This window comes from Idiotropiscis lumnitzeri, chromosome 5 (genome assembly GCF_059441095.1).
Source record: "Idiotropiscis lumnitzeri isolate Australia: NSW breed Sydney's pygmy pipehorse chromosome 5, RoL_Ilum_1.0, whole genome shotgun sequence".
NCBI lineage: Eukaryota > Metazoa > Chordata > Actinopteri > Syngnathiformes > Syngnathidae > Idiotropiscis > Idiotropiscis lumnitzeri.
Window position 1 is genome coordinate 7,600,040 of NC_142395.1, and position 21,846 is coordinate 7,621,885.

At 41.0% G+C, this 21,846-nt stretch overlaps 1 protein-coding gene across 11 annotated transcripts in view; it reads right to left on the bottom strand.

Annotated features, from left to right (window-relative positions):
• The window catches only part of LOC148336784 (C-myc promoter-binding protein-like), a 55,888-nt gene extending 44,974 nt beyond the window's left edge, over positions 1 to 10,914 (bottom strand). For all 11 annotated transcript variants that reach the window (XM_088296512.1, XM_088296510.1, XM_088296504.1 and 8 more), the window contains exons 1-4: positions 10,699 to 10,914; positions 2,857 to 3,187; positions 1,298 to 1,544; positions 951 to 1,020 (exon numbers count right to left, since the gene is read on the bottom strand). In XM_088296512.1, coding sequence (XP_088152638.1) covers positions 951 to 1,020; positions 1,298 to 1,544; positions 2,857 to 3,167 — 628 coding nt within the window. In that variant the 5' untranslated portion in view covers positions 3,168 to 3,187; positions 10,699 to 10,914. The remainder of the gene's footprint in view (positions 1 to 950; positions 1,021 to 1,297; positions 1,545 to 2,856; positions 3,188 to 10,698) is intronic.
• Positions 10,915 to 21,846: the final 10,932 nt, after the last annotated feature.

Here is a 21,846-nt window from a genome sequence, read left to right on the forward strand (position 1 = left end):
TCTGGAGCAGCCTGCTCTAAGCACCCCCAGTGTATATTCACTCCTACTAACAAACATAAGACACGCAGAGCTGGTGAAGCCCCCATCTGACTGTCAAACAATTGCGAGTGGTTTGGAGTATAGCAAATCTTGCGTTCGTTCAATGTCGGGAAAAGTTCGCAAAACATTCACTTGATGTTTGGCAACAGCTTTAGTAATTTTTCTTGTCACAAGGAATGCGACAAGAAAAGTACAGCTGAACATCTGATGACCGTTTGGCTCAACATTTGCAACACTGAACGAATCCTGCCAAACTCTGACTTGAACGCAACATCCGCTGCCTTCGAAAACACTCCAAATTATTTGACACTCCGTGGGATAGGCGCTTCAGTGACAGACAAAAATCCACTACTGTCAGTACTTAGTCAGTCAGTTTTTCTAAGTTTCCTGTCATTTGTCATATGAATATGTCGCTACAAACTTCATGGACCTCTGCCTTTATGAAAACCCCAAAAATATGTTGTGCATTGTTGGAATATACAGTAAAGTGCTAAGTATTATTTTATAATTTTAAATTTGATTTATTCTTTAAAGCATATATACACGAATTTGGGCAATTGCAATAGTTTCATTTTAGCAAGGTCAGTACATAACCATGAATGCAATAATACAGTATAAAGACGCTAAATATGAAATAATGATGAAACGTAGCGTCTGTATATTGGGAATAAACTGGCCCAGTACTGGTTCGCACAGTGCCATCACAACTTGGCTCATGGTGCCCTGACAGGGCAACCACTCAAAAAAGGCTTTATGTCGGACCCTGATCTATAAAAGAGTAATCGAACATCATCGATCATTAATATTGAGCATTCTATATAAATTGTGCTGATTATTTCAATTATTCAGTTCACAAATACAGGACAATTTTATTGTCCTCATGTGTATATATGCCTTGTGCAAAGTTTTACCTGCTTTGTATGCTATTGAGTTGGTTTTGGTCACAGACTTCTTGTAACATAGGTAGACAGAGGAACCCCACTGAAACAAGAACACAAGAGGAAAAAGAGAGCATATTATTTCATTTCAAATATCTGGATGTAAATGGATTTAACACTTCTGCGAAAATTAGAATTTTGAACTCATTTCAGTTTGTGGGAAATATTTGGTTGTCCGAATGACTGTGAGATAGACATTGTGACTTTCGGTTTCTGTGTGACAACAATTTAGTGGCAAATCATAAATACTGTAGTGCATATTATATCATGTGAAATCAGAACGTCTAAGCACCAAACACATCGCTTTAGTTCAGTCTTACCATACTGCTGTTAAGATTCTTCTCCACCTTGCAGAAGGTGTGCGGAGGAGTCTCTCCTTTGCTAGGGATAATGATACAGATGTCAGTGACAGCCAGAGCAGCATGTGGTTGGCTCACAGGTGCCCTCCGGTAGGTGACATAGATGCGCTGGGAGGAGTTTCCACTGATGTTGGCTGGGCGTCCAGAAGGCGTGGTCTGGATAAGGTGACAACCCTGCTTTAGTTGCTCTTTCCACTCGTAGAGGATTCTGTGGGAGCAAGATCATTGCAGTAACCAGTCACCCAAAACAAATGAATATGTGTGATCAATTTACATATTAGGAGTTGAATATTATTGTGTGTGATATTGTGTGAGAAAGGAGGAAAAATGGTAAATGGGCCGTCACTTGTATAGCTTCGGTACTCAAAGCGCTTCACAGCATTGCCGGGCGAGAGCAAGTAAATCCAATGTTTTATGTCTACGTCGCAGCACTGGCTCATGTCATCTTGTATACAGTACAAGTACATACAGCATGCATGTCTTGTGCACAGTTTATGGGGGGAACAGATTTGGTCAGCAACGCGAGGGGGGAATAGGAGTAAAGTGATGCTACATTCAATTCAAGTGTTGACTGTGGTAGGATAAATGCATACACCACCTTAAGTTATTCAAACCATCACAGTGACTAGAACAAGCATAATTAAAAGTAAATTCACATAGATTTATTGAAACTTGTAAACGTAGAAATGTCACAAATCAGCAATAATGTAAAAAGTTGCCCGCACAGAAAACTGTCCAGTACTCATTAAGTCCTACTTGTGTCTACAAATTTGTAGCCCCTCAGAACTATCAGCACACAAAGACTGCTGACAGTCTCAACAGAGCCTCTTTGTCAGTACTGATAAGTACGTCACACTGTTGTCTGAGGCTCGATTATTAGTCCCCTGTCTGTTGTCACAATTTGCCAGTCGGGAGAGCAAGAAAACTGAGTAAACAAATTGTATTACTCTGCTTCAAAACATTGCTGAGGACGACACCAGAAGGTGTAGTTTTTCACATGTTTTGTAACAACATCCGAAGAGGAGCAGCAAGGCAGGCAGAAAGTAACTGTGGTCAACACTGCTACTAAAACTAAAAGGTTGCATTAATACAATGTGAAATAGATATACATCTGTTTTGACCAAGATTTACACATGTAGCTAAGTAAAATGCAACTTACAGAAACGTACTTTCATTAAGACTTGCATATTATAATTGAAATTCATCATTTCAATTGTGTTTCATAGCTCATGATCCATAATTCAGAACTTCTAGGCTCTTTAGTTTTTGACAGATCCAACAAAATGTTTTGTCAAGAAAAAATAAACAAATCACACACACCATTAGAATAACTGACAGTGTAGTGGTTCAATCAGCTGTCCTCCATCCTAAAAGCGATGTGTCCATTTGAGCATCAGTGGTTGTCTTTCTCTATATTTGCTCTGATTGGATTACCTGGATTCAAAAATATCCCTCACCCTACATAAGAGCAGCTGTTTTTTGACACTAAGAGTTAAACAAAGAACAATCAGGAGTCTTACCCCAGGTCAATGAGTGGTGGCTTGTCGCAACCTCGCCTGTAGCATAGGAAAATCTGAGGTGCCATAAGCCCTCCATTATTGAGATCCGCAGAATGTCCACTTGGTGTAGTCTCAATGCATGTAAACCCCAATGGCACCTCGTCACCCATCGAGCGGATCACCACAGCCACATCAGTGATGGGTGACTTGGGTTTGGCAGTTTTGTGGCAGGCATCGTCAAAGTGGATTTCCTGGTCCAAAGGCTTGGATGAGTCTGTCAGCCCGGCCACCACAAAATAGTCGGCTACACGAGGGCCTTTGTCTTCCATCATTTCCCATCACCGCCAACTGCCTGTAAGGTATACGACAGACAGAGGAAATACATGATTTGAAGGGCTGTCAAAATTATCACATAAATGGACAGTAATTATTTTTCTTAATGCATGCTCAAACTTGCCACAGAGGTTAAAAAATCAAGTGATTTGGTTTTTCATTTAAACATTAAAAGGAGGCATGTTTTTCAACTGTTACCCGAGTCAAGAAATGTAGGCTCACCAAAACTCCCTGCTAATGAAACTCAGTTCCCACACCCTCTTACACAATATGTTTGGAATTATAAATGTCCTCTGGATTACAATCACTTTTCAATTGGTTATATACACATGAATTACAAAATCTGTTTCCAATGAAATGGCCTTTGGGTGGGTTCAGCTTTCAGAATATGATAGCAGTTGTGGAATGTTTTCATAGAAGTCCGTCTGATTTCTTTTGCCATCTGTGTACATGTTTTGCAGAAATGGGCATATTACACTTTTATGCCGATCCGTCCCGCGTTCTCCGTTTGCGACCTGGGCACCCTTCCATCCTTACACTTTGGTCCTTATTGAAAAGAAATAATCGCCCTCTGTCCCAGTCCGCCTTTGTCCCTTTAAAGCGCTTCCGTCCTTACCTTTCAGATATCATCATCATTTTCTGCTAATAGGAACCTAAGTGACTAAATGACAACAGTTATATATATATATATATATATATATATATATGTGTGTGTGTGTCTACATTCTTTGCCAGAATTTATAATTTCAAGTCTGGCATTATTATTGTTGTAGTAGTATTTTCTCTTTGGTTCCACAGCTAAACACACACACAAAAAAAAAACACTACAAAAACAAACAAATAAAAAAAAAATGTGTGGCTTCCACGGACCAAACACAATGATTCAAGCTAGTCCAAAATTGTATGCAAGTTTTTGTGGTGGAAAGGTATTTTTGGGATGTGGGTTTCCCACAGTCAAAGATCTACTGATGAATTCTGTAATTGCCTAAACCCTACATTGTTCTTATGGTCTTCATGTGGTGTACTGGATTCATACAGAATAATGATGACTCTCACTGTTTGACAGACAAAATATGTGCATTCACCCACAAAGCGGTACAGATTTGACATCAGAATCAGAAATCCCTTTATTGTCATTGTACTCAAGTGTGCAACCAGATTAGAGAGCTCCCCTCTCCAGTGCAATACAACAATAATTAAATTAAATATATAAATTAGATAAGAGAATAAATAGTGAGATGCAAAATAATACGAAATAGGATATATAAAAACATATCACGTCGCTGTTCTGCAAGGTAAGGGTGGTCGTGTGTGTGTGTGAGAGTTTAGAATGGAGATGGCTCTTGGAAAGAAACCATTTCTCAGGCTATTAGTCCTTGATTAGATGCACCTGCAGCGCCTGCTAGAGGGCATCAGGTCAAACAGGTGTGAGTTTGGGTGGGTATTGTCATTAGATGCTAGTTTGATTCTTAATAGGTTTTCCATTTCGTTTTTAATTATTATATTCAATTCTGGCATCATCCTTGCATAAGTTGATGGAGGATGTGATGATTTTGTACCGAAAAGAACCATGCACATGTAGAAAAATGAATATTGTATTGTGAGCCACCATAATTTCCTGATTATATATGACCTTATGCTGTTAAACTATGGAATTCTAAAACCAGCCATTCTGGTCTAACTAAGAGCAGATGTCGGTTTAAGCTTGTGTTTATGTTCTTGAGCGCGTTCCTTTTCACCTCCTCCGTGTGTCTGCCCTGCTGTGGCTGTGTCTCAGCTAAGTCTCTATACAGTTGGAAACCCCAGCAGTGACTTGGCTGTGAGATTTTTGTGAGTTGTCACCAGCCCCACTACTTCTTTAAGTCAAGACAGCTGTGAGTTCCCCATCACATTGTCGAAGGCAAACCCCTTGTGGAAGCAGATGAGTGGCTCGGGTTTGGACAGCTCACTGAGCGCTTGGTTGAACTCCTGCAGTGATCTTCAGTCAGCAAGTTCAGGCAGGGAAGCTTTGTCTACAGCTTGTACACTCAAGTCTCCCACTCAGCTGAGTCTCAGGTTTCTCAACCTGTGGTGTTTTTCCATTAACAGCTTGAGTTTTCTCTTATTTCTACGGTATCTGAAAATCTTAAAAAAATGTCAGACATGGCAAAGGTCATTTAAATACATACTGTTACTAAAAATCAAATTTTTACTTAAAATATAAACAGTAGATTCCAAATAATATAATAATAATAATTTGCCCTTTATTAGTCCCACAATGGGGAAATTCGAGATTCGAACCCAGGCCTCCTGGGGAGACTGGGTCCTGAACGCGGCGCCTTAGACCACTCGGCCATCCAAATATGTGATCAAATGATCAATTGTGATTTGTGCTTTGTGTGGCACCCCCACAGTGTGGTAAATATTTATCTTATGCACGTGTTGTTAAACAAGGCGGCACGGTGGACGACTGGTTAGCACGATGGCCACACAGTGCAGAGGTCTTGGGTTCGATTTCGGCTCCGGCCTTGCTGTGTGGAGTTTGCATGTTCTCCCCGTGCCTGTGTGGGTTTTCTCCGGGTAATCTGGTTTCCTCCCACATTCCAGCAGGTTGATTGGACACTCTAAATTGCCCCTAGTTTTAAGTGTGAGCGCGAATGGTTGTCTGTCTCTGTGTGCCCTGTGGTTGGCTGGCAACCAGTTTAGGGTGTCCCCCACCTACTGGCCGAAGATAGCTGGGATAGGCTTCAGCACCCCCTGCGGCCCTCGTGAGGAGAAGCGGTACAGATGATGGATGTACGTGTCAAACATAAAGCCGAGGGCCAGCCCAGCATGCCGCTTCTCTTATTGTGGCCCTCTAAAGCAAATATCGTTTACTTCAGCTATCTTGCCATTTGGGTTTGTTGTTATGATTTTGGAAGAACATCTGAGCATAACTGCTATTTTCTTCCCTTAGTATAAATTGTACAATGGTCATATTTTGGTACTGTCTGTGAAAAGCACCTTTTTTCTTATTGGGTAGGAGTACTTGTGTTGAAATTCTTACTGGGCCTTTTGCCTATTACAAAGAAACTTTCTAAATTTGCATCCATCCATTATCTGAACCGGTTGTCTTCCAAAGGTGTCACAGGCTCACGAAGGTCGCGGGCGTGCTGGAACCATTTTCAGGCAAAAGGCTGGGTACACCCGGGACTGGTTGCCAGCCAATCGCAGGGCACACAAAAACAAACAACGACCCGCACTCACAAACACACCTACGAGCATTTTGGTTCTCCAATTATCCTACCATGCATGTTTTTGAAACGTGGTTGGAAATATGAGTACTCGGAGGAAACCCACACAGGCACTGGTAGAACATGCAAACTCCACACAGGCAGGCCGGAACCGGAATCAAACCTGCACCTCTGCACTGTGAGGCCATTGTGCTCACTAGTCTTCCACCATGCCATCCACTTTCCAAATAAGTCTCTTTTTTTACTCACTTTGCTTGCTTCTGCGCTTATTACCGTTAAGGCACTGAGACAATTAGCCTCTTGACATGTGTCGAGTCCATCATATTGGGATGTAACCAATAGAATCCGATCAATTTTCAAATTAAAATATGAATAAATAAACCGGCAAAATATAATTTTTCTTTTCCTTTCATCTGTGCGACCCACCACGGCCTGGTCTGAAGTGGCCTGCGGACCACTGCGCTAGAGGAATACAGCAGTAATCTTGGAGCATGCCAAAACTTGTGTTTTGGAGCATAGAGGCAAAGAACAAGGGTTCCTTGGCAGAAATTGAATTAACACCATTTCAAATAACTTGGCTCCATGGTTGGAATGAATGCAGAGTACACACTAGAGATTTGCGCCAGATTAGCAATTGGATGAGATGCCAACAGTCAGCTAATTGGATTGTGGAAGGCAAAAGAGATTGGCCTGAAACTAAATAAACAACTGGTGAAATCTTTAAGGTCTGTTTGTATGGTGGGGCTTTGAAAGACCCTCCTGGCTCATGATAGTTGCAAATATTGGAGCATTTTGGCAAGTAAGAGTCAAACAAGTCTAAGTAATTCAGATACCGCAAATTAAAAAAAAAATAATGTAATTTAACCATGTCAAGGAAGCTGCAAAACACATAATGTAATACACTACCAATGTAAAGGCTGACTTCAAAATAAAATCTGCTAATTTAGGACGCTAAGTAACCGCTAGTTAATTACGCCGTCATTGCCTGATATGCCCTACATTGTACTTTGAGGTATTTTTTAATCACAGTCCATGTAGAAATTAAGGTATCCAGCCTCACATTGCAATAAAAAAAATCCCAACGGCTACATGTGACATTTTGAATTAATTTTCATTTCTTTTTTTAAAAAAAAAAAAAAACAGGCACACATCCATCCATCCATTATCTGTATCGCTTCTCCTTACTAGGGTCGCGGGGGCGCTGCAGCCTATCCCAGCTGTCATCGGGCAGTAGGCGGGGGACACCCTGAATTGGTTGCCAGCCACTCGCAGGGCACACACAGACCAACAACCATCCTCGCTCACACTCATACCTAGGGGCAATTTAGAGTGTCCATTCAACCTACCATGCATGTTTTTGGAAGGTGGGAGGAAACCGGAGTACCCAGAGGAAACCCACGCAAGCACGGGGAGGACATGCAAACTCCACACAGGAAGGCCGAAGCTGGAATCGAACCCTGTACTTCTGCACTTTGAGGCCATCATGTTAACCAGTCGTCCACCGTGCCACCCAATGTAAAGAGTGTACTATTTTTACATGTTATACATATAATAATACCGTAAATCATTTTTTTACGATTATAGCAATTTTATAATCACTGAGTGTAGTAATTGTAATTGAATTTTCAATTTCAACTACCGGACACTCAAAGCAGTCACAATGGATACATTATTCACACAATCCCACATTCACACTCTGCTGGCAGTAAACTACGTATGTGTAGCCACAGCTGCCCTGGGGCCCGCTGACAGAAGCATGGCTGCGAGTGTGTGCCAACAGCCCCTCCGACCACAACCAAACACTCGAGCGGTACACCAGTGGGAGTGACACTGGAGGTGAGGCAGGTCAAGTGTCTTGCCTAAGGACACAGCAACACATGACTCGGACAGATCGGGATTCCAACAGTGGAGCCTCCGGTTACTGGACGACCCGCTCTACCTTTGATCCACAGCTGCCCTCAAGTCGGCCTAAGGCGGATGGTTAACTGTAATGCATGCACTCCAAAGGAGTATTAGTTCACTGTCCTTACATTGTTTGAACAACAAATAAAGGTCATGGTCACTGCATCAACGATACTGCTATGGAGTAGCGACTTCCATAAATAAACATTTACGGTTCACTGCTGGAGTACCGTAGATGTAAACAACATTGGACATTACACAACGTTGCAATGTACACAACAGTGTACCGTACATTTGCAAATAATGTACGAAGCAAACAATAACCAACTTGGCCACAGTATTCAGAAGATGGTTGAAAACAAAGAGGGTTGTTGTTACAACTTAAAAGTATTTGTCCAGCAAAGATGGCCCATTTTTTACTAACAAGCTCAGTTTATATATATTTTGATCAGGAAACTGAAATTAGTTAGCATTTTCTTTTTTTATCCATTCGTTTGGGAGAAATTAGGAAAAAAATTGATCTGGTACATAAAATGTTCAATTGTTTAATAAATCGAATCAATCATTCAATCAATCTAGTTCGAAGAGGCATTTGGGGTGTTAGGATTACATCAGGGTTTGGTGATTAGGATCAAGCACATTTCTTGCGAAAAACATGATGCGCACCTCACGACTGCATCACTGAGCTTCAACTATGATCCAGGATTTGATATCAAGCCATTATGATATTTTAGAACCAATATGATCCTCTCTTTAATTTTCAGCCATTATTCCTCAGGAATAAATTGCCTGAGGAATCCAATCTATCCAGGGGCACCCTATAAGATCTACTCAAAAAAAGAAGTTGCAGGTTTTTTTTCAGCAGGCTTGAAAAATGGGGAGATATCAATTAGAGTGAATTGACATAAAAAATATTTTTCGTCCTTTAGCATCTTAGTAGTTTCAGTCTTTGTTTTCAGAATTAGGCAAGTCTCAAGTCCTCAACCGTAGCTTCACTATACAGCATTCACAAAATTATATGACTATTGGTGTAGCTTTTTAGAATATAGGACAAACGATTCGGGATTGGTTAGTAATTTATCTCGCACTTTTAAACAGTTTTGGTGGGTCAACTTCAGTATTTATGTGAGTAAGGATTCTTAATCATAGACACAGAAGTAAATAAGTGATTCAACAGCGTAATACAATGTCCAGAGAATCAGTCAAATATAATTTGAAAAAAAATAAACGCGTTCAAAGTAGGTGTGACATGTCCACGTAGTATGATGCCAATTCAGATGATGTGAACAAGGGTTCCACAGAATATCGGATTCAGTACCTGGTAATAGTAACAACAATAAGTATGGGTAATAAGAGATTTATTAAAAGGTGTCAAAAAGTCAAGAGTGGCTAGCATGTTTAAGATCATTAACAAATGGTGAATCTGAGCTTTTTAGCTGCTGGATATAGAGTCAAATGCTACAAAGTGATACTGAATTTACTTGAGAAATTTTAGCTAATTCTTGATCATTTACGTGAGCTTCTTCACTGAGTGAGGGATTAACTTAACCCTGCGCTGCAATTATTTGTTTTGAATTATTATCAGCCACTATAATACATCTGACAAAAGGAGATACATTTTCAAATCTCATAAGTAAACCCTACATTACCAAATGCATTTCATCCAAAAATATAAATTTGGCATCATTCAGCTTGCAAAGTGCCGCTTGACATTCTAGGTGAAGTCTTGACACCTGCGATATTCTTTGCGACCCAAAATGCAAAGTGAAGTGTGTTTCACACATTGATGACAGCACATCAAGAGCAACTTCTGGTTCAGTGTCTTGCTCAGGATGACAATGACAGGAGTAAAGGCATCCCAGATATCAAAGCCTAGATTTCCCAAATCTACAGTACTCAACACTCAGCCAAACCTCTTTCGATTATTGCATCATCAAAGTATAATGTTTACAAAACGTTCATGTTATTACCCCCCACAGACAGCCTATAAGTTATCACACTGGACTCGGACGCTCCTTGTTTTTATAGCCTAAGAACAAGAGCTTTCTAAAAGGAGGTTGCCTTGATGTATTTAGAGCTCTATACGTGCTAGAGGGGGTTAAAATAGTTAACCGAGCCATGGGGCCATTTGGGCTGACGACAATGTGACTTGAATTCAGCGCAACCAGCTCAGGTCATTTAAACATTGGACAATTGGCGTGGCTTGCAACAACCTGTGGCACTTGTAGTAAGCTAGCGAAGACGAGCACGACGCACGTTACATCCTCTGCTTGGAGGACAAAATTCAGTTTAACGGAGTGACAGGCGAGGAGAAGGCAAACATAGTGACAGCACGAGCGAGGGCTTGTTTCAGAGCAATTCTGTTGAAGAAAACAGGCAGCAGCTGCACTTACTAGGTTTATCATTCGCGACTTACCCCAGTTGAAAACGTTATTTTTAGTCCTTTGGGCGCAGCTACGTCGGGTGTCATCTACCGGTATCACAGCATTTATGTGGTAGCCATCGTTACGTGTATATATTCAGTCGTCGCAGAATGTGACCGTGCAGCGAAACGTTTCCGATCGCCTGTCAGTCACGGCACCGAGCCGGACCGGTTGTCCGCTCAGCCGCCATTTTGGTTGTGATGGGAAGAATACGCTGGCCAGCGCGTGTGCGCGCTACACGCCCGCGCACACATGCGCACGCACACATACAAATTTGCGATGACCTTATTCCGTCAGTTTTCAATTTAGAAGTTCATCTCAATTTCCTCCACAAATCGTCTCATTTGTATGCATATGATGGGCGAACAAAACGAATGGTGTAATACTTTGTTACTGTGGATTTTTCAGACACACTGATGTTCTGATGACTTACTTTTACTCCCTACATTCGTTAACTGGTATATATGTTTTATACCCTCACTTTGTCAAAATAGGCTCGTTAGTTTTTTCTGCCTCAGCCTGAAAAAGTACTACAAAAACAAAAAAACGTTAAGATACAGAGATAATACATTTTACAGTTCTGGATTGACAGACCGGGTGAATGCTTCATCTTGGTGACTTACAAGGGACATGAAAGAACGACCAGGGAGCATTACAGATGATGATGATTTGGAGAAGCAAGATATTCCCCATAGACAAAGTAAACATAATTGTTAGATGTTGGCTCCAAAAATGATTCATGGAGAATCATTTTTGTTTTTTCTAAACCTAACCCCCCCCCCCCAAAAAAAAAACAGAGCTTCTGGTGGTCAGCAATTCTACATGAAAAAAACAGGTGGTTTAAGCAAAAAATATGCATCCATCCATCCATCCATTATCTGAACCGCTTACCCTCACGAGGGTCGCAGGCATACAGGAGCCTATGCCAGCCCTCTTCAGGCGGTATGCAGGTATACTTACGCCTCTATTAATTAGAAATTAAGCCCGTAGTAGCAGAGCTGTGACCGTGCTTTAAGATTCAGCATGAGCTCTCACTAATTGATGACTTAGTTGTGCAAGGCACGTACAGACTCCTGGTGCAAGCTAAACTGATCTCCTTGCCACATGAGACACACCAAAGAAGCGAAGAGAAAACAGGCTCAGAGAAGTGTATTAGTGGCCAGGCATGATCCACTCCCAACATTTGAAATCACAGTCTATGAGACAAGTCGTCCTCAAAGTAGGTGAAAGCCAGAGAAAGAGAAAGGCTTACACAGATCACAAACGAAGTGATAAACCTTCAAATGTGGATCTTGAAGAAACTTGGCAATCTTATCATAACCCAGAGCAAATTTTTAAAAACCACCAGAGTGATGGAAAAGAAAGGACATCAGTGCTTTCAGGTGGGAGATGCAAGAATGCCTCTTACCTTGCTCTCAACAGGATATGGCGGATGACACTGAAATGCCACCTCAGGATTTTGTAAACACACCTGAGGTACCACCAGAAACTAACACAAAGGCCAATCAGACTCAGAAGAGATCCTGTATGTGTCATGAAGATGGAAATATGTTCTTTAAAAATTGTTTGGGGGGGGGATATGTGCACCTATTGTGTTAAAATGTAGATATACAATTGGCTTATGGTGTCTTGGTCCTGCCGCTCGGGGGACAATGGAGATGAGTATCAAGATCAAGTGCTGAGAGAGAGAGAAAAAAAAGAAGAGAGACCCAAAGAGGGCAGAGTAGTAAAATAATACCGGCACAGCTTGGTAGAAAGAAATGATTGCAGGTGTTGTTCCTAAATAAATACAAGTTAAAACAAATACCACCTCGCTTCTTGGGAACAAAACAAACAAAGAATAAATTCTGTGCAGCTGATTATAGGTTGCATTCAGTTTTGCGTCGCGTAGAGTGACATAAAAAAAAGATTTGTGTGTTTGGAGCTGTTCAGACTAAAAAAGAGCCATCCAGTTTCAATCTGCATGGGCTAAAAATTGGATTTCGGCTGGCAGTCTGATAAAAGCCTATTTAGACTACATGTCACGTTAAGATGTGTAACAGTTGGAAAAGGAACGGCCTTTGTGTTGTTGCGTGGCTTTGGGCAACCGACCGCGAGAAGCACTTGACCCGGAGAGCGCCACACCATTGCCTGTTGTAATTTGAAAATATTGTTTACTTTTGACTGAGAATAGTAGATAGTTTGTTTACATCAACCTTGGCATTTGTAGATGCATGCTTATCGCTGTCAAACATTCTACCCTTCATTGCTCAAGTAATCGATGGAAAAATCGATAAAATAATCAATTCTGAAAAGATTTGTATGTCAGCCCTAAAACAAACCTGTGCATGTACACTGTTTCACAGTCATGTGCCCAGAACTAACAGGTATGTATTATTGACTAACTTACTTGCTTATTGTTGATGTAGTCTAAGATGCCTTCTTGAACAGTGCATCTTATTTGTTTAGCGGCCAAATCTATAGCATATAAGTGGAAGCAAAGATGGCAGTTCTGTGTGTGTGAGTTCCCCAACTTGATCTTTAAAAAGCCAGCTGGATAGGCCTAACAATAAATAATTGAATGGCATAGCTGTGATTGTCTTTTGTCTTTTCTGTATCCGACTAAAATAAAACTTAGTAACCACAGCAGGGATGCACAGGTTGCACCAACATCTATTTGTGCCAAGCCTAAAAAATTTACTTTTGTTAAGGTGTGCTTTTCCAGAGCCGCTGGAAAAGCAATTTAGGGACTCCACAAACGCAGGCACAGAGAAGTGGGTTCTTAATAAAGGGTATTTATTATTTCAACAAAAAATTCTTCTGTACACTATAACTATAACTACAATCACACGATACCGAAAAGTGCAACACAAAACGCTGGTGGAAATCCGCACCAGGAAAATAACGACAAAACCAAAATCGCTTGCACAAGGTACGGAGCCCCTTGGGGGACACAGAAAAGAAAAAAAAAAACTTTACGTTCCCTCGCAAAATCTTTGCATTCCCTCGCAAACTTTGCGAGGGAATGCAAAGTTGTTTTGTGTTTTTTTTAGAATTAATGTATATTTTTTTTAATGCGCGTTTATGTACTTCCGGGTCATCTTCCGTGTAAACAAACGCAGCAAATATGGAGTGTGTTCACCCGTGGGCGAGTTTAAATGAATTTTACTTTGAAATTGTCTTGAAATACAAAGAAATAAAATCAGTTTTGGATATTAAGCACGGTTTTCAAATAAGTGAAAGACAGTTCCAAGCCCTCCTCCATGATTAGTGCCGCCTCCAACGTACTGTCGTCTCTTGAACAGCAGCGCATTCGAGGCAAGGGTAGTCAAACTGACCCGGAAGTACATAAACGCGCATTAAAAAATAAATAAACATTCACTCTTAAAAAACAACAACTTTGCATTCCCTCGCAAAGTTTGCGAGGTAACGCAAACTTTGCAAGGGAACGCAAACTTTGCAAGGGAACGCAAAGATTTTGCGAGGGAACGCAAATTATTTTTTTTTCTCTTCCATGTCCCCTAAGGGGCTCCGTAAAGGCAAGGAACAGAACGGAACGAAAATCGCTTACCACCAAAGGATAAGGAAAGCCAATCGATGAGCGGACGCGACCGAGAAGGACAAAGGCTGAGAGCGGAGTCATTAACCAGAAACGAGATCGAGAACAGCGAGGGCTCGCGAATAAACACTTGGGTCATGAACGTGAGCAAAGGAATAAACCGACGCTGAGAGGTCAGCGCGGCGCGTTTAAATAGCGAGGTAATCAGTGATGTCAATGGGGAACAGGTGCGTGGCCGGTGGGCGCGTCTCTCCAGCCATGACGATGAGACAGGAACACGTGCTGGAAGGAACTCCCCCACATCAGCTGAGCAAACAATGACAAAAGACGAGGCATGACAAGAACGGACCATGACAACTGAAACACTGCTATATTTATGCGATTATTAGCACAAGTTAGGTTTACTAACGTACTTTTGCACAATATGAGCTAACATCCGTTACACATACATATAAATTGCATGATCTTTAGTTTAGGAAACTACGTCCTATGGTTGATTTTTTTCCTCAATTGTCCTCAAATTTACTAATTACCTGGCTAACAAGCTAGCTAACTGGCTAGCAAATTAACCAATAAGCTAACAAACCAAACCACCTGGCACGCTCCGAACAAGCATAACCACAGACATTGTGAACAACAAAAATTGCTTCGGTGAATGGCAGAGGGAAAAAAAGAAAATATGGATCCATCTATTTCAATAATTATGGCTAAATGACTCAATTACAGATAGCATTTTTCCCCCAGTGCAAAAGGCTCAATTGCATCAAAATTAATTAAGGATGCCACAAAATTGCCCAACAACAACACAACTAATTTGGAGATTTTCCCCACAAAAATAATTTCCCTCAAAACTGAATATTAATGAGGCACTAAGTTTGTCCTGCATATCATTCCATTCCAGATCCGTCCAAAAATATTAGGCACACTCACGTAGTTTTAGGCATATAAGACCCAGTGTAAGCGCAAAACTGCCACCTACGGGTAGTATTGGCCATCAACAACTTAAAACTTCAGTCGAGTCAACTAAATTGCATAAAACATATTTGCTGGTCAGCACCCACAGATTTGCACACTGACAGTTTAAAAAAAATATATGAATAACTTTCCATGTATTTAAAACTAGATTTTTCCATTTTTTCCGGGAAGTAATCCGCCATTAGGTTATCCTGCCGATCTGGCACTTTTGTGGGTCAGCCTTGCTTTTACTATATGCAGTAAGGTGGCCCTGCAGTTAGCTATATTTCCCCTTACTGGCCTCGGTTCAGTAACGATTGAGAATAAAAACAGGAAGAAAACGAGAATGAATAATGACATACTGCAAATGTAATCAACATTCTGGTGTAACAGATTGAATCAAATTTTGATTTTTGTGAATTCCTTCATTTGGTGATTAACATTTCAGGTTTAGTTCGCGTATATGTGTAGAATGAAATAAAACTACGAAGTGCAGGGCTGTTAGGTGTTAGGTAATTTGTTATATTGTTATTAGGGGTATTGAGTTGCCACAGGGTTCCCACACAGTCGTGGAAATCTGCAGAATTTTAGTACTTGGCAAAATCCAGCAAATCTACATACTTGTGCGGGGAATCCTATGTACACTACTTTAGTTGTTGTTTGCATATGTTAAACATCTTTTAGAAACTAATCCAAATGTCATGTCATTATCCACACTGCCTATCGTGTACAGGGTCGCGGAGGGTGCTGGAGCCTATCCCAGCTGACTATGGGCGAAAGGCACCTAATGCAAATGTGTTCTGTTTAAAAGTGTATTCATAAATAGCTATACAGTATTAAAGTGTACAATTCATACAAACCATCCATCTCACGAGGGTCGCGGGGGTGCTGGAGCCCATCCCAGCTGTCTTCAGGTAGTAGGCGGGGTACACCCTGAACTAGTTGCCAGGCAATCGCAGGGCACACATAGACGAACAACCTGCCATGCATGTTTTTGGAATGTGGTAGGAAACCAGAGTACCCGGAGGAAACCCACACAAGCACGGGGAGGACATAAAAACTCCACACAGGAAGGCCGGAGCCGGGATCGAACCCACGACCTCTGCACTGTGAGGCCATTGTGCTACAATTCATACTGTAAGAGCTGTTGGAGTCAGTCTTTCCTGTCCAGTTCCCCATCGTGTAGGCACCGCCACGTGCATGCTGTAGTTATTTGCCTGCTTCATTTCAACGTCCTTTTCATTGAATCCCACGCTAGCAAAATGGTAAAGTTAGCGAACAAGCAAACCAGAAGACAAAAGCCCCTCCGCCTCCCAAAGAAGTGGATGAAGAATTAAGTGAGGTAGACAATTTAATCAGCGAAAGGGAGTTAAAGAAATGGTCTTATCTTAAGGATGCGCACATTCCTCGTATCAGCGCTAATGTTGATTTGTTGATTTGCACAAACGCCTCAAAGGTAATGGAACCCTGGGAGGTGATCAACAGTCGCGGCGAGGGACCGTATGATGTTAGAACTCTTCTTGGCTGGGTGATTAATGGACCTCTACAGGGAAATAGTGCAACACAGTGTGAGAATGGCCACCCTCTGGCACTGGTTAATAGGATCAGTGTTGACCGACTCCAACAGTTGTTGATAAATCAATACAATCAGGAATTCAATGAAACATCTTACAATGACAAAGAGGAGATGTCAGTAAATGAAAGGAGATTCATTGAAATAATGGAAAGTTCTGTCCAATTTAAAGATCGTCATTACATGACAAAACTGCCTTTCAAGGATCAAAATGTGAAAATGCCAAATAATATTTCTGTGGCCAAGCAACGTGTTGGATCACTCAAAAGAAGACTTCAGAAGGATAAAGGTTTTCACAAGGAATATTCAACTTTCCTATCTGATGTCATTGGAATGGGATACGCAGAAAGGGTTCCAGAGGAACAATTAGAGCGTGCTGAAGGGAAAATTTGGTGTCTCCCTCACCATGGCGTGTATCATCCTCAGAAGGGTAACCTTCGCGTGGTGTTTGACTGCGGGGTAGAATTTAAAGGTACCTCGCTAAATAGACAGCTCCTACAAGGCCCAAATCTGACCAGCTCATTGTTAGGAGTTCTGACACGATTCAGACAGGAACCCGTAGCGATCATGGCTGACGTGCAATCAATGTTTCATCAGGTAAAAGTGGATACGGAACATTTGGATTTTTTGAGATTTTTATGGTGGCCAGAAGGAAACTTGGAGCAGGAGTTTGTACAATATCGCATGACTGTTCACCTGTTTGGAGCAGTGTCCTCTCCTAGTTGCGCATGTTATGCATTAAGGAAAACCGCAGAAGATAATGTACACAACTTTCCAGTAGAAGTGACGGACACAGTCAAAAGAAACTTTTACGTGGATGATCTACTGAAAAGCCTACCATCGGAAGTAGAGGCTATGGTTATGGTCCAAAACCTCAAAGCTATCTGCCGCAGTGGAGGTTTCAACCTTACAAAATGGCTTAGCAACAGCCGTGAAGTGTTGTCAGGTATTTCTGAAGAGGATAGGTCAAAGAATATTAAGGAATTAGAGTTGGATCGGGATAAACTGCCTGATGAACGGGCTCTTGGGCTACAGTGGTGTATTGAGACTGATACCTTTGAATTCAAGTTCAACATTAAAAACAATACGCACACAAGGCGTGGTTTGTTATCAAAGATAAATTCAGTTTACGACCCTTTGGGATTATTGGCTCCATTCACCATCCCGGACTTGCAGGACTTGTGTCGTTCGAAGTGTGGTTGGGATGAGCCAATACCTCAATCCCTTCAACAAAAATGGAACAAGTGGTTGGAAGACCTTGAAAAGGTGGAAAGCTTCAAAATCAATCGATGTTTCAAGCCTCAAGACTTTGGTCCGATAACATCTGCTCAAATGCATCACTTTTCGGATGCTAGTGAGACTGCATACGGCACTGTTACTTACATCAAGTTGCAAAATGACAAGAACAGAGTTCACACTGCTTTCTTACTACGCAAGGCTAGAGTTGCCCCATTAAAACAAGTGACTATTCCCCACTTAGAACTAACAGCAGCAGTTCTTGCTGTTAAAGTGGATAAGATGCTGCATTCGGAGCAGCAACTGCCTTTGACAGAATCACAATTTTGGACAGATAGCACGTCAGTGATAAAATATATAAAAAATGAGGACAAAAGGTTCCAAACATTTGTGGCAAATAGAATAGCAATGATTAGAGAATCCTCAAACTTTTCGCAGTGGAGATACGTTCCTACGACACAGAACCCAGCAGATTATGCCTCGAGGGGGCTAAAGATGGAACCCTTAATTGAAGGAAAATGGATTGAAAGTCCCAAATTTCTGTGGGAGGCAGAAAGTGTATGGCCATTGTACCCAGTGGACACGGAGCCTGTTGATGACCTGGAAGTCAAAAGGAACTGTGTTGTGAACGCAGCCGTTACTGAGGTTCCTGAAAATGCCACTAATAAATTGATCACACACTTTTCCAGTTGGAAAAGGTTGAAGATTGCGGTAGGTTGGCTTCTAAAGTTCAAGAGGATTTTAAGGACTGTAAGTCAAAAGAGGAAACAGCTGATTTCTGAAAGAACTGATTCTTATGATAGTCAATTGACCGATGTCAATTCAAAAATGCAGGAATTGAAGGCCACTTTGGGAGACCAAAGACTGTAGATGACCTATTAGAAGCTGAAAGGTCCATTATTCGCTTCAGCCAGAATGAAAGATTCGCTGTTGAGATTGCTGCGCTCAAATCTGGATGTAAAGTGAAAAGAGTGAGTTCAATCTACAAACTTGACCCACTATATGAAAATGGTGTTCTGAGAGAGGAGGACGATTAAATAGATCTTCCATGCCCGAGGAAACAAAGCACCCATTACTTCTAGCCAAAGACCAACACATCTCAACACTCTTACTGTGACATGTTCATGAGCGGTTGGGCCATAGTGGCAAGAATCATGTACTATCCAAGCTGAGGAAAAGATATTGGATCACAAATGCTGATTCAGCTGCAAGAAAGGTAATAGGAAAATGCTACGTTTGTAGAATTTTGAGAGGAAAAGTGGGTGGACAAAAGATGGCAAATCTTCCATCTGAAAGAATTGTTCCAAATCTCCCACCATTTACACATGCTGGCGTGGATTATTTTGGTCCAATAGAGGTGAAGCGAGGACGTTCTACCCTAAAGCGTTACGGAGTTATCTTCACTTGCATGTCCAGTAGAGCAGTTCACCTGGAGGTCGCATATACGCTTGACACAGATTCTTGTATCAACGCATTACGAAGATTTATCTGCCGCAGAGGACAAGTCTCTACCATAAGATCAGACAATGGAACCAATTTTGTAGGGACCGAAAAGGAGCTCAGGCAAGCATTAAACTCACTGGATCACAACAAAGTCCAAAGAGCAATGGCGCAGGAAGGTTCTTAGTACTGTACTTCGACAACAATGTTTGGACGATGAAGGATTTCAAACAGTGTTATGCGAAGCGGAGGCCATATTAAACGATCGTCCCATAACAAAGTTGTCCGATGATCCCAACGACCTCGAGCCATTAACACCAAACCATATTTTGTTAATGAAAGGAAAGCCTGTGTTGCCCCCTGGCCTTTTTGAGAAAATAGATATGTATATAAGACGACGATGGAGACAAAGCCAGTATTTAGCTGATCTTTTCTGGAAAAGGTGGACGCATGAGTACTTACCTTTATTACAAGAAAGACAAAAATGGAATAGAGAAAAAAGAAATTTCTTACCGGGAGACGTTGTTGTTGTTGTTGATTCAACAGCTCCTCGTGGATCTTGGATACTTGGAAAGATTTTAGAGACATTTCATGATAAAAGGGGACTGGTCCGTTCTGTACGTCTTCAAACCAAGACCAGCGTGCTCAATAGACCAGTGACAAAAATATGTCTTCTCTGTGAGGCAACTGAGTAACCATGAACACTTATTAGATACATGTTTTAAAAAATACCCAGTACATAGTTTACATTATAAGAATGATTATTTGTTCTCAGTTATTTATTTTGTTTGTAATGCTTTAATTTGAGTTAACTTTAATGGCTCCTTGTGTTTGAAGATTGTAATTGGTTGGCCTTCTGTCAAGCCCAATTAGGGGCCGGTGTGTAAGAGCCATTTTTTACGTTAACGTATGTTTGCTTTAAACCTCCCACCACTTGGGTGCAGTGTGGTGTCAATTGGCCACAGGGCTATTTAATCAATGGGCTAACAAGACCCAGGTGGTTACTATTGGGGAGGGAAAAAAGTTTTAGAACGTGACCGTGACAAGGTGGGCAGAATAGTGTGAGCTGACTTGACGGACAATTGGACGATTTTATTTTGGAAAAGGCGGAACGGACACGCGTCGAAACAACCCAGGCCAGTAGCAACCATAGTGACCGGTTTGATAGGCAAAAGGGTCACTACACATACAAATTGCAGCTATATTTATTTAGTAATACTTCTTTCCCTCTTCTACTTGGATTTTCTCTGTAACAATGACATTTCTGTGGTAAAGTGAAATATGGTGGTTATAAGGAAGTAAATTTGTGCCATCAGAATTGTAATTCCTAACAAGGATTTTTTCTAGCATCGAAATTCCTATTACCTAATTTTTTTTCAGCATTATAATTCAACAAAAAAATCAGCACCCCAAAATATTCAAGTGCAAAACTAGTCAATTAAAAAAAATAATTCAGGGTAACCAAAAAATTAAGGTCTCCAAAAATAAATCAGTCCCGAAAAATGTAATACATTTAAAAGATTCACCAGCAAAATGAAGACAAGCAATACAGAAAACGAATGGACGATGGACAGATAATTTATGGTTCTTTAGTGCCATCTGCTGGTTACAGTGGTCAAACACAAATCCGCTGTAGTGTCTTAAGAAATGAAACAAAATGATGGAGGATAACAACGGCGCCAACCACAGACTGTAAAGGTTCACTGAAAGGTTATCTATGTGAGACCTAATATGGGTCCTCTTTTTTTTAATCATCCTTTGGGAAAAAAAAGGGTGTACATCCAGCAATGAGCAGGGCATACATCACCCTTAAATTGCCCAAAATATTTGAGACACCACCTAATATGCTGCAATATTAGAGTATTAATCAAGTAATACAGTGTTCATATTTTTGTGGAGGCTGAATTTTCAGTACAGTTCTTAAATTAGAGAAAATGTTGAAGGTGAAACTATTCCTATGGTCACTCTGTATATTTAGCATGAACAGATGAATTATTAAGTGGCTGATGCTCAAACACACAATAATTCCAGAGAAAATGTGATTAGTAAGAAGTATCAAGATAATGAATTGAGTAAATTGATTTTAAAAATGATCAAGAAACTCAGGCTCAATTGTATTTTGAGGGGGAGTAAGCTGCTTTCCAGTAACAATAAATCTTCACTGATACTGACATGTAGACAACAGATAACAGATGGAAGTAACCACATGCTGCTGAAATTTAGCCGAGGTAATGGTTTTAGTGATTAACAGCTTGGAGCCTCTCCTCATAGACATGCTGATTGTTGCAGTGTCTTTGCACGACACGCTCTGTCTATTGTCTTGTAGGCGAGGCTGTGATTACGTAAGAACATATGAACTGTGCTTTATTATACCTAATCTACGAAAGCATTATCATAACT